Genomic DNA, 15,047 nt, shown 5'->3' with positions numbered 1-15,047 from the left:
TGCCCTTCTCACACAGGTTACTTCTTGGAGTAAGAGGTAGCAGTAGTCCCCAAGAATTCATTTGTGTCTCCTAGTTTTAGGTTGCACTGAGAGTTTTGTCTGGGAGTTAATTAATACAGGGATTGAATTTCCCAGGTCTCTGTGGCATAGCTTGGGCAAGAACTGATGAGGTGCATATTCAGTGAGGCATTCGTGGAAGTGTTCTGTATCCCCTAAGCCAGAATTCTTCAGCTGCCTGTAAACAGGTTACCAAAACCATCTGTGGGTGGGTGAGCTCAGGCAGAGCCCCAAAGTCCTCGTCCTCTCTCTGTTGTTGTTGTCACTTGTGTGACTTCCATCCTTCCAGTGGGATAAAGTGAGCTCTGTGCAGGAATTTCTGTGGTCTGGTCTTAATATCATGGCAGAGTAAATCTGTCACTGAGGATGGCTCAGGGGATGCCAGCCTGTCACGTGGGGCAGAGCTGGTGACTTGCCCACCACAAGCTATGCAGCTGCATAGCAAACCCATGATGGCCAGGGGACCTGAGCTTAAAATATAAGCAAATAAATTGCTGGCAGTGTATGACCTGTAGGAATCGGAATATTAATAAATTTTAATTTCCTTTGTGTCCTGAAGTACATTTCTTCTGTCCCAAGACTTTATTTTCTTAAATATATCTTGCATCAGGCTGAAACTAGAATACTGTATTGTGTTTAGTGTGTAATTACTACTACTAATAGACATATTTTAAGAAGTTGACTTGGTGCACTATACATTTAACTTAGAAAATAGCCTCCAGAGCTTTGGGAAAGTTTCATTTTAAACCCACTTAAAGCTTGAGAAATAATGCCAGGATGGCAATTTTAGAGTAGGATCAGTTCACTGAAAACACAATTTCATGCCCCAGCTCTGCCCAGTTTATATATGTGTATATATATATCTATATACCACCAGAAAGTGCTGTTATTAAATCACACATTCAGTAGCTATTACTGTGACCTAAGTTTGAACCAGAAACCTAGAAATGAAACATTCTTAGGTTTCCCTTTGAGTTCTTTCCTTTTTTTTTTATGAATCTCTTTCATTCTTTGTCAGAGAGTTGGGGTCGAGTAGCTCTATAAGACCCATCTGTCAGCAGAAGCAAAATGATACAGTTTTCTTAATGCAGGATTTTATGCATCCATGTAAAGCCTCTGAATTGAATGGCTGTCAGTATTCTCAATCCACAGCCAGTCAGAAACTTTGAAAGTTAAAAGTCAGCAAAAAAGTTAATGAAAGTATTTGACTTGTCAGTGATCAAAGTCCAGAACTGTAAAGAGCATTTATTAGTTGGTGACTGATATGGTGCTTTTCCTTTTTTCTTTCTCTGCTTTCTCCATTAATATCTTAGATCTTTTCTTCATACCTGTCTTAGCCTAACAAAAGCAGCTGTTATTCTGAATTTCTGGCTATAGAACCTGATAAGTGAGGTGATTTTCAAACAAATTTTCTGACCTAGCTACTCCTTAGCAAATAATTACCTTAAAAAGTTTCGACTCTAATGTGAGTGTACTCTAAAAGTAGAATAAAGGATTAGCCTTGCTTCCATGGAAGTGAGTGTAAGTCAAGAATAGTTCCACAGAAATAATTTCCTCTCTCTGTGGCATGTTAGAGGTAAATAGAGATGCTGAAAGTGATAGCAGAATGCTGCCACGTATCAGAAGCTCAATATTAAAAAGCAGAAATTAAAATGGCAGAAGACAGATATAGCAATATACCTTGTTAATATAAAGATTTGCTTTTCAGGTAATAGTCAAATTCTCTGTCAGTTTTATTGAAGGAGTTTGTGTAAGCCTACACCAACAGATGGTGTCAACTAGGGGAGAAAATTGCTGAAATTCATACTTCACAAAACTGCTCTCTCCAGCGTGGTGTGTTTTATTTTATCTTGTCTCTGATTGCCCTAACATTTACATAAAGCTGAGGAGGAAACACAAGCATGTGCCTGATCACCATGGCTGATCCAGGAAAACAGAGCTAAGTGAAACAAATCTCACAGTGCCACTTGCTCCTTTGATGGCATGGCTGGGTGCCCAGGTGAGGCTTGGCTGTGAAGGTCTCTGTTCTGTCCTGTCCTTGAAGGCAGGGACAGTTCTGAGAGCTGAACTTGGTTTAAAGGTTCCTCTGATTCACTCACATGAGCTGTGAATTAGCCTCTCCTGCTTTTTTTTCCAGGTAGACTTTTATAACTGAAATGGATTTTTTTTTGCCTGCCTTTGTTTTAAACGGAGAGGCAAGTGGGAAGGACTAATCTAAATTAAATACATTACAGATCTCATAATAATGCCATTTAAGCAGGTCCTTTCTTAATTTACCTTAGTTCTATATAGCCTTTTATATTTTAAAAACATTTTTCATTTCTTTGGGCTGCCAGATGTGCTGCTGATACCTTCTGATCTTAGGTAGTTTGACACTGATTTTCCCAGCGCACGCCAGGGTTCAAGTCTGGCCTGTAACTCATCCAAATGATCTATTCATAACAAAAAGTGCCTTCTGGCAGTTGCACCACAGCTGAATATTGTTAAACTGAATTCATCCTTTCATTTGTTTCTGATTGCTCTATAATGTTTACATATCTTACATATTAGTATGATCTTTTATAAAGCACACGCTGAGGTTAAACCCGCCCAGAGAGAACTTTTATTTCCCTTCTTCTCCCTTTCAGAAGGTGTGGAACTCTTTTTTTGCTTCTTTTTTTTTTTTTTTCTGTGAAATGAGCAGGAATCTTGGAACTGCTTAATGCTCATTTCATCCAAAACGATGGGGCTGAGCAAGTAGGAATGTGTGTGGTGGGGAGGCAGAGAAAGGTGACATTTCCTTGCACAGAAGGATTGTCCCCATCCCCAGACAGAGTAAGTGTGAGGTGGAATTGCCTGTCTGGGTGTAATCCGTGTCTGAGCTGGCATCATCACCCATGAGGGCAACAGTCCCTGTGTGAACACGTTCAGCTGAAATATTTATAGATGCAGCTTATGACTCAAAGTCTGAACAGGTTCAGATCCCTCTCGTCTTCTGTCTTCAAATTCCTGCTGCATTAATTGTGCAGAGATCACTCTCACCTCTAGCAGAGGATATCCTGTGTTTCAGTTTCACTCTATATAAAAGATAATAAGTGTTACTATGTCTCACAGTGGGAGTGTGTCACAGGAGGAATTTCAGTTCAATGGAAGGCAGAAAATCTTAGGCTCCCTTTGAATTTGTATTTTAACTTCCAGAGAAGGATGACATCTCTTATTTGCTTTAAAAATAAAAATCAATTGCCCATAAATCTGAAACACATGTTGTTTTTCTACTAAAAAGATTAAGGATTTTCTTAAGCTCATTAAAGGAAAAAAAAAATAATGACATTGATCCTCCTATATCACCATAAGAATGTCTGAAGGCAATTGAGAGCTGTAAAAGAGACATGGTGTTATTGTAACCAATATAGCCCTGAATCTGGAAAATTGTGCTTTTCTTTTCTTCTGGGTTCTGCAGCAAACTTTGCACTGTTTCTCCAACCTTATGCCTCTGTCTAGTCATGTGTTTTAGTGGGATTGAGTGGGATGTATACTCAAACAGAATTAGGACCTTTTATTATGAAAATACAAATGCCAGCTGCTGCGTGGCTTGAAAGATTTAATCACCGTCCAAATATTTCAAGGAGGGGAAATGGAAACCATTTGCTGTTTCTGATGCTTATAGCTACAGGAGGATGCTCACCCTGTTGCTTCTCAAAGATTGTGTGTCTGTTTTGGGGAGTTTGTTATTCCCAAATTTTCCTACTTTCTGTGTGCATCAAAGCCTAGAGTCTACAAAATGTGAGTTAAACTCCTGAAGTGAAAGGGGGAAATGGGAAATCTGATTATGCCCTATCATCAGTAAAACCCAGCATGACAAGCCAGTGTTCTTTATTCCAGTTAAAAGTTCCCACAGCAACAAAACTGATAACCAAGTGCCCTGCTGGCTTTATTCATCAGTGTGGCAATTCCCAACGCCCTCGTTTGCTCTGTTCATGTGTTGAAAGTTTGCTGGAATGTGTACAAATGGTACTTTGGTGGTAAGAGGATAGGAAGGTCTTAGTGTAATGTGAGAAGAGCCAGCATGGAAATATCCTGTCCTAAATTCCTGTGAGTGTCCAAAACACAAAGCCAGAAGTACTGGCTGCAGGGAGAATTTGGTCTTTTAATGAATCTAAACATTTTCACAGGAGAATTCGGTAAATGGTAGACTAATGACAGGAAAAAGGTGTGGGGTTTGTATTTTATTTTATAAACTCTATTGTCCTTCTGGATGTTGAGACTTTCCCCTGATTTCATAAAGCATCTTGATGCCTTTAATGTGCTTTGGCTACTTGTTTTTTTCAGGTGACACAGCAGTTGGATCTTGAGCTCGATCCCTTTGCCATAACCAGATTTTTCCTTCAGGAGACTGCAGAACCCTGCAAAGTTCTCTGTATCACAAATATTTTGAGATAAGCCTTCAAAACCCCAGGCCCCTTCTGCCTTAAATGTACCTTGTGACCTCCTGGGACGCTGTGCTGTGTCCATGGCTGTAGGGTGGGAATGAGTTGGGATGTTTGGGTTCTCCCCATGCTTCCATCACCAGCTCAGAGCAGATACTGACTGGGAACTTTGACCACATGCTGTATTCTCAGTAAGGTCAGTGAAGTGAAATTGGTCTAAAAATCAGCTTTTTTAGGATTTGCTTTTTGTTGTGCTTTGTTTTGTTATTGAAATTGTAAAAGAAGGCTTGCCCCATCGAGGTGATGAAAACTCAAAGCTGTATTAATTTGTAGTTTTAAGAGAAAACAAAACAAAACCAAATGTCTTTGCAATGTTTTTGACGTAGCTTCGTCCACTTGGAGTCATAAATGCCTTTGTAAATTCAGTGCAGCAATTCTTGCTCTTTAATGTGTTTAGTCAGCCAAAATCTTGCACAGACACACAGATACGTGTACACATACATCTGTAGAGAAAGTAAGTCAGGGCATCAGAGCTGATAAGGGAGAACCAAGCAGGATTCCCAGATTTGTTAGATGCCTTCCTGAGAGAAATCAGCATTTCTTGACACTGTGGTGATGTATTTTGAAAAACAAATTTTTGTTGTTTTGTTTTCCTGCTTAACTTCCTGACAAGAATCAGCTGTACTGTAAGTTTATGGCTTGAACAGACTATTGTTTGTGCAGAAACCTCCCTGCTGCTGTATTTACTAAACATGTGTGATGCACAAATGCCAGTAAACTGCATCTTGGAGCATATTCCCTACTGACTAGTAAAAACTGCCTTTAAAGTTCAGCCTGTTTAAATATAGAGAGAATGTGCATCAAGTTTAACAGGAACAGGCCTGAATTTTTAATTATTCTCAAAGCTGTTTTGATGTGAAGTCCAGGCTTTATTGAATTCAACAGCAAACCTTGAGCATCCTTCAATGGGTCTAGAATTTTGCTATTGAAGAGGAAAATCTAAATGCAAAATACCCCACTGTCCCATTGATTAAGACCTCTCTTTTTGCTCTGCAGCATTGGAAACACAGACTGATTTCGTTAGGGAACTAATTCTCTTGTATCCTTCTCTGGTAGTAGTTCCCACCTTCTAGAAAACAACAGTTGCAGATTTAGCCATCATCAGTGGGAAGTGCAGCATAAATCATGGGATGGTGTAGGACTGCACTGCTGTTCTCTTTTCCCAGTGAACTCACAGCTGTGTCTCACTTGAGTGTGGAAGAGAAAACATGGATCCTGCTTCCAAGAGAAGCCTGGCAGGTCATGGATGGCCTGTGTCCTCCAGCCCCTGCTGCAAGAATTCTGTGTTCAACTAGTGGGGAATTCACAATTAGTCTTTGGAGCAAGTCCTGGGACCCAAGTCCCACCATCCCATTTCTGGCGTGTGCTGGCCTTGCTTGCTAGACTGGACAGTGATCTGCTGAGCCAGGAGGGAAGTCTAGAAAGTCTGTCTGGTGTATTGAAAGTGAAACCACTTTGCAAGAGGAAGAAAAATGCCCTCCGCCCTTATAAACTGGTAATTTGCATCTTCTGAAGCAGAGAGAGGAAATGAACCACTGTCTCCCACATCCTGAGTGGTCTAACCACAAAAGCAGGGAGTGCAGGGGCCAGGCTGTCAGGGTGCTGGGGATGTTGGTGTGTGGGTGGAGGAGCACTGCTCTGGTACCTGCCTGATCTGCCCTCACAGCTAGGAGTGCTTTGTGTGAAGTGAGGGGCAGAATCTGGTGTTTAGCCAGGCATGTTTGCTGCTGAAGCCAAGCAGATCCCAGTGTGCAGCCTGCACCTGAGGCACCCAGCTCTCCTGGCACTATTGTGAGGGCCCAGGTGGAGCTTGGGCTTCCACTGCCAGCATGGAGCTGATGGCAGCTCTCAAGGGACACCACTGTCCTCTGCCAGCAGGATTCCCTCCTCATTTTGGGCTCTCCAAATGTACAGGATGGGTGCTCTGGAAACTCCTGTGGCTGATTACAGTGCCTGTGTTTGCTCATCCAGTCAAGCAGAGTATTGTATCCCACTAGTCACTCGAAATAAGGCCTTTTTCTGGAGAAATGAGGCAGTTTCCCTCTCTCTGTAAAATGCATCTCCTGTTCCTGAAATTTCTTACTTTCTGTTTGGCTAGGCCCTGCTGTTCTCTCAGTTGGTATGAGTGAGTTGTGGGCTGTCTTGTCATCTAAAAATTATGTAAATGGGGGAAAACATTTTTCCATGCTTTTTTGGAGTAAATTTCTACCTGTACACCTCCACTTCTGTTGGTTATTCCAGTGGAGAAGCAGGAATTGTCTCAGTATTAGACTCTGATAGTTGTCAAGCTTTAATTTTTAAGTTCCTACTTTGACAAGCACTTGGATTCACTAGAGCTTTCTGTTGTTTTTCCAGGTGAGTGAAACCCCCATTTTTGTGCCTGGTGTTTGGGGACCATATTTCTCTGCCATGGTACCTGGACTGTGGTTGAATGAGGGAGGCCAGAGTGCTACAGGAAAACTGGTGAGTGTTTGGAGACTGGCAATTCAGACCTGAACCACCTCCATAAGATCATGGGATGTACCAGGCTGCTGAAAGCAATTAACAATTAGATGAGTGTTGTGTCTGTTATGTAATTCTAATTTGCATAGAGATAGGGGATTATGTACAGGGCATGTCTTCCTTTTATGGTGATGGTAATGATTATTGTAATTATCTTACAGGCAAATTGGCTTCATTCTTTGCTTTAGCAGGAGGCTGACACAGACTTTGAGGGGAAGAAAATTATACATATTTTATTATATAGATCAGTTGTGTTCTTTGATGGACATAAATGAAAAATATAGGGGCAGAACAGTAACATGGTAACATATTATTCCATCACCTCAGTTGTTTCCCTGAATACAGAGAATCTGAAAGTACTAGGTTAATTTAATTTACCAATAAAAATTAAAGCTAAGCAGGGTTCACTAAAAAATTAATCTTTGTATTTACAGGAAGGCAGTCAGAAGTAAAACATATCAAATTTAAAGAAAGGCTGCACATCATGTACACATCAGTATTTAGGCTTGAGTCCAAAAGTGTCAGCAAGTCCTTGGTGACTGCTTAACCCTGGGGTTTCTGGATCTCCTTGTGCTGATGCCTTGTGAAGGTTGCCCTAGAACAGAGACTAGACAGAATTAAAGACTAAAGCAGGGATTTATTAAAAGGCCTCAATGGATCCACCTTGGGCAGCACAAGAGCCCAGCCACGGCTACACCCAAGATGAACCAAAATGGTCACAAAATGGATGGCCAGTCATTTTTATAAGTTCTGCTCCATTTGCATATTGGAGTTAATTGTCCAATTACAGTTTTAGTCTATGAAGTTCCATCCTTCTTATGTTTTCTGTCTTCAGTCCACGTTGTTTATGCTCTTGGGCCTGAGATTTGGATCATTTGTCCTTGGTCCCCAGCTAGAGCAGGAATTGTTTTGTCTCTATTCTGTGAAGAGAGCTCACCATTCCCTAATATGAAGTCTAGAGTTACACACTAAAGCAGCACAGAATGTGAAAAATATAAAAGCCAAAACCTGAGGCGTCAGTGTCACCTTGCCCAGCCTTAGGACGCCCTGGCTGCCCTCAGGGCTGAGCTGCAGGGGCCTCTGGAGAGGCTGCAGGAGAGAGCCCCAGGCCTGTGGGTGTCCCTGCAGAGCCCCAAGTGCAGGTGGGTTTGTTCTGTCACAAACTGCAGCTGTGATCGCTCCTGACTCAGCACCACCCATCTCTTTACAAGCCTGGAGATGGGAGTACATGGCCAGGAAATGCACTGGGGCATTGCTGCATTTAAACATTCCATATGGAACAGTCACTGAATGAGAAGCAGAAATCCTCCTGGATCAGGAAGACCAGACACACCCCAGGCTGAGCTGTCACTGGGATTCCTCCTGTGCTCTCTCCTGACGTTCCTCTGTGTCACAGCTGCAGTGGCACAGTCATTCCTCCTCCTGCAGCCTGGCTTCCCACCCCACCTCCAGCCCATCCTTTGCCTTGTGGCTAAAATTAATAATAATTTTTAATAATTGCTTTTGCAGAAAGTGGGATACATATGCTTTAAATTTTTCAGGTAGAGATTGGGCTAGGACCAAAAAGTGTCCCATTTTACAAATAACTGCTACAGTCAGACATAAAATTAAATAATGTCTATATAAAATAAGAAATGAATGCTCATAACACTACCGTTTTTCAAGGAAAATAGCAAATCTTGTGTGCTGCTTTGCAAGAACACTTTTGAGAAGGAAGTTTCTGTGTGCTTAATTCTGAACAGGTAAATACACTTATCTAAGTTCCAGACAGGATACAGGCAGCCAGTAGTTGTTCTTGGCTGGCTCACAGTGGTTCCACACTTTAAATGTACAATGAGAGTTAAGGCATTTGAAAAAGATGATTTTTAAAATCCGTTCCTTTCTTGTACCAGAGAACAAGGTGTTCCTGAATCATTAAAAAATTACTGGGAAAAATGAACAGTCTTGTTAGGACCCACAGCAAAAGTCAGCTAGAAGTACTGTTAGGGAAAATGTCTCATTAAAACACTTGTGGAATATCCCCTGTGGTTTCCTTGAGGTGGTGTGAACAGAAGACACACAGGGAGCCATGGGAGGAGACACTGCACTGTGCAGGGTACACTACATTTATTATCTCTGTCATTTCAAAGCTCCTGCTTTCTCACACCTAAAGTTTTCTGAAAACAAACCAAAAAAAGAGACATGTGTAGGGATTCTTTCCATTGCTTGATCAACACCCCAAGGTGAATTATTTCCATAAAATTTGAACAGTCTGATCAAACTTCTTAAAAGTAAAGTTGATCCCTTTAAAAGAGCTCTAATTTTTGGGGATACAGCTGCAAAAGAAATCAGTTGGATTTTGAGAACTGTTTTAGATAGAGTCCAAATGAAGAATTAAGAAGTCCCTTATTCTGCAAAGTCTTGTTTATTTGTATATTCAATGGGGTTTTACACTACATTTTCAAAATTTATAAGAAGAAATATATTGCAAAACAAAGGGTGGCATGACATCACTGCAAAATGCGAAATAAAAATAACAGAAAAGGGTTTCTAGATGCATCCCTCATGTGGCCATGGCTTGAATTAAGGGCAAACTTTGTAACTCCTGTAGCAGTTCTGTGTAACAGTGTTTTCAGAGCAGACACCTATATATGATGTTTATTTATAGTTTTATTTCTGAATTTCTGAGCTGCCCCTGTGTTCTGCAGGACTGCAGAATTCAGGCCTGAGCTGTGTTTCTGGTGCATGCACACGTTTGGCCTCTGACTTTGATGCTGATCTCAGGGAGAACAGACATGCATTATTTTCTTTGCTGTGTTCACATGTGTATGCTTCATTATGTGGTTCAGGACTAGACTCATGCTGTTAAGATTAAATACCAATGTGATTTGCTGTCAATAAGTACTGCCAAATATACTCAGTGCTCTTGAGTAGCTGTAGTTTTGCCTCCTTAGCTTTTACTGTCACCTCTGATGGGATATTACCAAGAGGCCACAAAACATGCTGAATTATTGCCTTAAAAGCCCATATTATTCTACCTGATACTTTGTTTTGTGAGTAATGGTAACCACTCTGGAGGGAAAGGACAAGCTGATTTATAAATTCAGCATAAGACAGAACTTATATTGATCTTCTTTTATAGCAATAATTGCTTCTCAGGGTATACATTTTGTTTCCTGCAATGAATGCATGAGGCATCTATCAGGATGACAACACACCTTGTGTTTTATCATAACAGTGTGATAGAGAAAGATGATGCAGGGATTTGGGCCAAGAAGATGCTTCTGGTAGAATTCCAATGAGGATATCCATGCAGAATGGGACCGACTAGAGGACATGCAGGGGGTGTTGGACAGGAAAAAAGTCATTCTTTCACCTTAATCTCCTGACTGAGGAGCTGCATGCTTAGCATTTGGCCTGGGTTTGGTGCAAGGTTGGTTGTTTTTCTTACTGTTTAAATGCCAAATCCTGAATTTCAGTGGGAGTTTTGCCATTGGCTTTGCTAGGATTAGGATTTAACACTTCATGAGGAATTTAGAAGCTCTCTTGTCTTTTTTAGAGCTTCCCTTTTCCAGGATTGAATTTTCAAGATGCAATCATCCTCAAAATGTTGCTTTTCTCTTTTTCAGATCGATCATGTGGTGCGAGGCCACGTCGCCTTCCCAGAATTGGAGGCCAAGGCTGAAGCCAGGTCACTGTTTTATCCCTTTATCACATACCTGCCTCACAGACTGATGCACACTGTGTTCCCAGCAGTGTCCTCACTCTCACTCAGGGGAATTCACAGTCTGATAGCAGGCTGGAACTATTTACAAAGATTTTCCTGGTGATTGCTCATAAATGTAAGGTTTAAACTCCCCTCAGATACCTTTGGCATATCTAAGTAATCTTGTTAACTTTTTGCTTTTCTATCCAGCCTAAGGTATTTCTTGATTCTATAGCACCAGCCCTGTTCAGCAGACCTCCATGCCTTGGGCTAGCCATATGTCTTAATTTGTAGGTGAAATAATTAAGCTCCAAGGATGGGATGTAGCTTAATTAGGAATATATTATTCAGTATTTTTGAAACAGTCATCTAAAGGAAGATGTAGCCACTGTATGAGAAACCCCAGCTTGCCCCACAAATAGAACAGAGAAACACAGGATGAATTTTCAGACAAAGCTTTAAATGGAGGGGTGACTTGGAGGTAGCTCCAGGATTCCTTGAACAAGAGGCTGTGTGTGATGTGGAATTTGAGCTTGTTCTGCTTTAGAAGTAGATGAAGACAGTTCAGACACTTCTGTCAGGCCTGGACTTCCTCAAGCTTTTTTGGCTTGGGTTCATTCTGAGATGGTTCACATCACTCCCAGAGAGGTCTTAGCTGAACAGTTGGGCACGTTGGATGAAAATGTGATTCTCTTAAATGTCTTTTTCCTCCTTAGATTAAAGAAAAAACCCAGCAAACTTGGCATTTTCCCTTCGGTTACTCCCTCTGGTCTTTGAGGCAGGGCCAGTCCTGATGGATGGATTAAGCACGTGCTGATACAGAGATATTTTCAGTCCTCCCTGGGGAGATAAAGCTCTACCTGGTTTCTCTGGATGACCCTTCCTTGCGTTGCAGGGCCCACTGCCTTACTTGTTTGTTAAGAACTTGACCAGGATTCCCAGAAATACATTGGACTTCATTCAATATGAAACAGATTCATGCTTCCTAGAATTCTCTTTGTTGTTCTTTGGAAAAGGAAATCAGGAAATAAATGCATCTGTGTATGTTTGGAATAAAGATTGAACTGGGTCTTTTTCAAAATTCTGGCTTCCAGGCCATTTTTCCAGTGCCCCCATTTGAAGTATGAGCATAAGACAAACAGTTTAGTCTGTAATGCCAGGATAAACCATTTTTTTTGTGCTGGAAAAATGCCTATGGAGTATCTTACTTGTGTCTGCTGGGTCTGATACTGAACTGACTGACCACAAACAATGCCACAGTGCAAAAACTGAGATTGTGATGTGAACAGGACACTAAACACAGAATATTGGCAGTAGAACTCCATATTATCCAAGGTATGGTGCCATAACTTTGGATTTGAGTGTCCTTCAGTTGCTAACATGGTGGAGAATAGCACTGATAGTAAGAGTTGTAATAGTTTATAAAAAGAGTGATAATATTTTACTAAGTTTATTTGCTCAGTGGTATTTTTCTAATGCTTTCCAGGTATCACTCTCCTAATGAAACATTGGTATTGCTCTAAATTTACTAAACAAGTCTCATATTAATTCTCTCATCTTCTGTCTCCCTGTCCTTCTCAAATATTTGTTAAATTTAAAGAATTTTGTTTGAATGAAACAAAAATCAAGAACTTTGAAATTTGAATCTGTTTTTTTCTTGCTATTTTTTTCCTTTCTATTTTTCCAGAATTCCCCAGAATTATGCCTTATCCTGGATACAAATAGCAGCTGCTGTTGGCCAAAACTCTGGATTATGTGTTCACCTACATTAAGTCATATACACAGAACAAAAATAATCACAGAAGGGTGTGAGTTGGGAGGGACCTTAGGCCCACCCAGTTCCATCCCCTGCCATGGCAGGGACATCTCCCACTGTCCCAGGCTGCTCCAGGCCTGTCCAACCTGGCCTTGGGCACTGCCAGGGATGGGGCAGCCACAGCTGCTCTGGGCACCCCATGCCAGGGCCTGCCCACCCCCACAGGGATCAATTCCTTCCCAATATCCCATCCATCCCTGCCCTCTGGCACTGTGAAACCATTCCCTGTGTCCTGTCACTCCGGGCCCTTGTAATTGTCTCTCTTCATCTTTCTTGTAGGCTCCCTTCAAACATGGTACCTTGTTTTGGAGGGTTATTGGTGATGATAAATTATTTCACTGGAATTCTCAGCAGAACAGATCAGAGAATTTTGGTTTATTATGTTTAAGGATATTCTCTGTGTGGCTGTAGGAATTTGGATCTGTTCAGCCATTGCAGATAGCCATGGAGGGGAAACAAAATGAGAATTTCATACTTTGGTGTGCCATTCCATGTTGCCTTTCCTTCCCATGCTGGGTGCAATGAAGAGTTAAGCACATGCATGTCTGCATCATTAAATAAAGAACATCAGAGGTCACAAATCCATGCCTCTTGGCTGCTCTCACCTCCTTCTGCCTCCCCAAACCTGTCCTCCCTTTCTCCTGAGGCTGCTGGGAGGCAGGTTTGGAATGGCAGGTCCCTGCTGAGCAGCTGATCTGGGGAGTTTCCCTGTGCAAACTCTCCTTTGCCCCACCAGAGCAAATTTCCAGCTGCTTTAGCACCACTGCAGAGATTTGTGGTGGCTTGGGAGGGTGTGAGAGGCTCAGACAAGCCCTGACCACTGCTGCTGAAGGCCAGGCTTCTGCAACCCTCCCAGTCCTATTCCTGGGCTCTTTTTTACCCTTCTTTTACTGGAACTAGAGAGGGTTGAATTACACAAGGATTTTCTGAACAATTTAAATGTAGCATTTGGTCTATCTGATGGGCACAATCTGTGAGCACCAAAACTTGGGGTTTTTGGGCAGTTCAGTGAGTTGCAGAAATTGCTGTGATGTTATCACTTTTGCTTCTCATGCTACATTTTGTGTAGGTCTGACATTTAGTCATCACTGCTCTGTTAAATCCTGTACAGGTAGATTAGAGTAGGAAATTAAAAGAAAATAGTATGATCCTTTTGGCTTTAAAGTTTAAATAATTCTGGTTTCTAGAATGGCCATTTCTAATCTGATAGAGAAGGAAAGTGTCTAACTGGCAGCAAAGTTTGTGTCCTTTGGCACTTGGTGAAGTGCTGGTTTAGAATTCCTTTTCCTATAGATCTCAGTGCCATTTCCTCATCTAAAGAGATATCTCCTGAAGAGAAAGCATTGAAGTTACACAACATCCACCAGCAATTCTGGCATCTTTCTAGCAGAATATAAGAATCATACTTGGCAGTTCTCTGTGTCTCTAGATGGTTTAGAACCTTTTTTTTTTAATTTAGAAATTGAAAAATTTAGGATTTTTTTTTTTTCCCCTGAAAGATACCTGCTGGCATCTTTCAGATTAAATACTAGCTCCTGGTTGCTTTCTGAAGTTGTGTCCCATGTATGAACACAGCTCTGGGCAGCCTTGCATTGATTTCTTATTCTCCACTTTCAGCACAGTTCCTTTTACATGGCAGCAGCTCATGCTCAGCTTTGCAGGTCAGAGGCAGCTGCCACTGATACTTTCACAGAGAACTGAGTCGAAAAACCTCCAGGAGGTGATGGTGTTACACTGTGTTAAACACAAAGGTGGTAAAACAGGCTCTGGCAGGTGTTTGAGGGATTTTGCTGGTCACTCAGTCCAAATGTAGTGCCTTGAACCCTTATCTATATTTAGGAAAAAAATAAAATGTGAAAAGATGTGGGAAAAAGTGTCATTCCAAGGTTATGTGGATTTTAAGCATATTTGGCTCAACTTCAGCCTCCTTTTGTTCAAGTCCTTGTGTTCTGACAGAGCTGCACAAATGGCTAATCCTTGTGAGAGCAATCAACCAGGATGGAGGGGATAGGAGAGAGGCTGGGATCTCTGGTGGTTGAGTGAAGCTTTCCTTTTTTCTCCTTCCCAACAGTCAAGCCATGATTGAGACTGGAATTAAAACTACTTTATCCTTAGCATGTACTGCTTTAGGGATGGAGAAAACAGGGCCACTTTTACAAGCACAGGAAAGAAATGATGGTGACCTCCAAATTATCATAATTCGGGTCCAGGAAGACACATAAAGCACATTTAAAGGACGTGAATAATGATGTAAATTAGTTATTTTAATGTCTTCCAAGTGTACTTCATTTTGAATGATATCCTCTGATAATGTACACATGGTAAGGTATAATTGAAAAAACATGCAGCTGAATGGTTGGATGCAAAGTATAAATATACAGCTGCTAGTGGGTCAGAAGTCAAACTAGTAAAGCATATGCCAAATTCCCTTAGGGATCTCATTAGTGCATGATTGAATATACATGTAGAGGCTAAATGAATATCACTGTTTGGGTCTGCAGTGGATGAGACAATGACTAAT

At 41.3% G+C, this 15,047-nt stretch overlaps 1 protein-coding gene across 4 annotated transcripts in view; it reads left to right on the top strand.

Moving 5' to 3' along the window:
* The window catches only part of FGGY (FGGY carbohydrate kinase domain containing), a 128,073-nt gene that overhangs the window by 77,862 nt on the left and 35,164 nt on the right, over positions 1-15,047 (top strand). For all 4 annotated transcript variants that reach the window (XM_074545696.1, XM_074545697.1, XM_074545700.1 and 1 more), the window contains 2 exons: positions 6,879-6,986; positions 10,634-10,695. In XM_074545696.1, coding sequence (XP_074401797.1) covers positions 6,879-6,986; positions 10,634-10,695 — 170 coding nt within the window. The remainder of the gene's footprint in view (positions 1-6,878; positions 6,987-10,633; positions 10,696-15,047) is intronic.

The sequence above is a fragment of the Zonotrichia albicollis genome, chromosome 8 (genome assembly GCF_047830755.1).
Source record: "Zonotrichia albicollis isolate bZonAlb1 chromosome 8, bZonAlb1.hap1, whole genome shotgun sequence".
NCBI lineage: Eukaryota > Metazoa > Chordata > Aves > Passeriformes > Passerellidae > Zonotrichia > Zonotrichia albicollis.
This window is presented reverse-complemented; position numbering and strand designations above follow the sequence as displayed.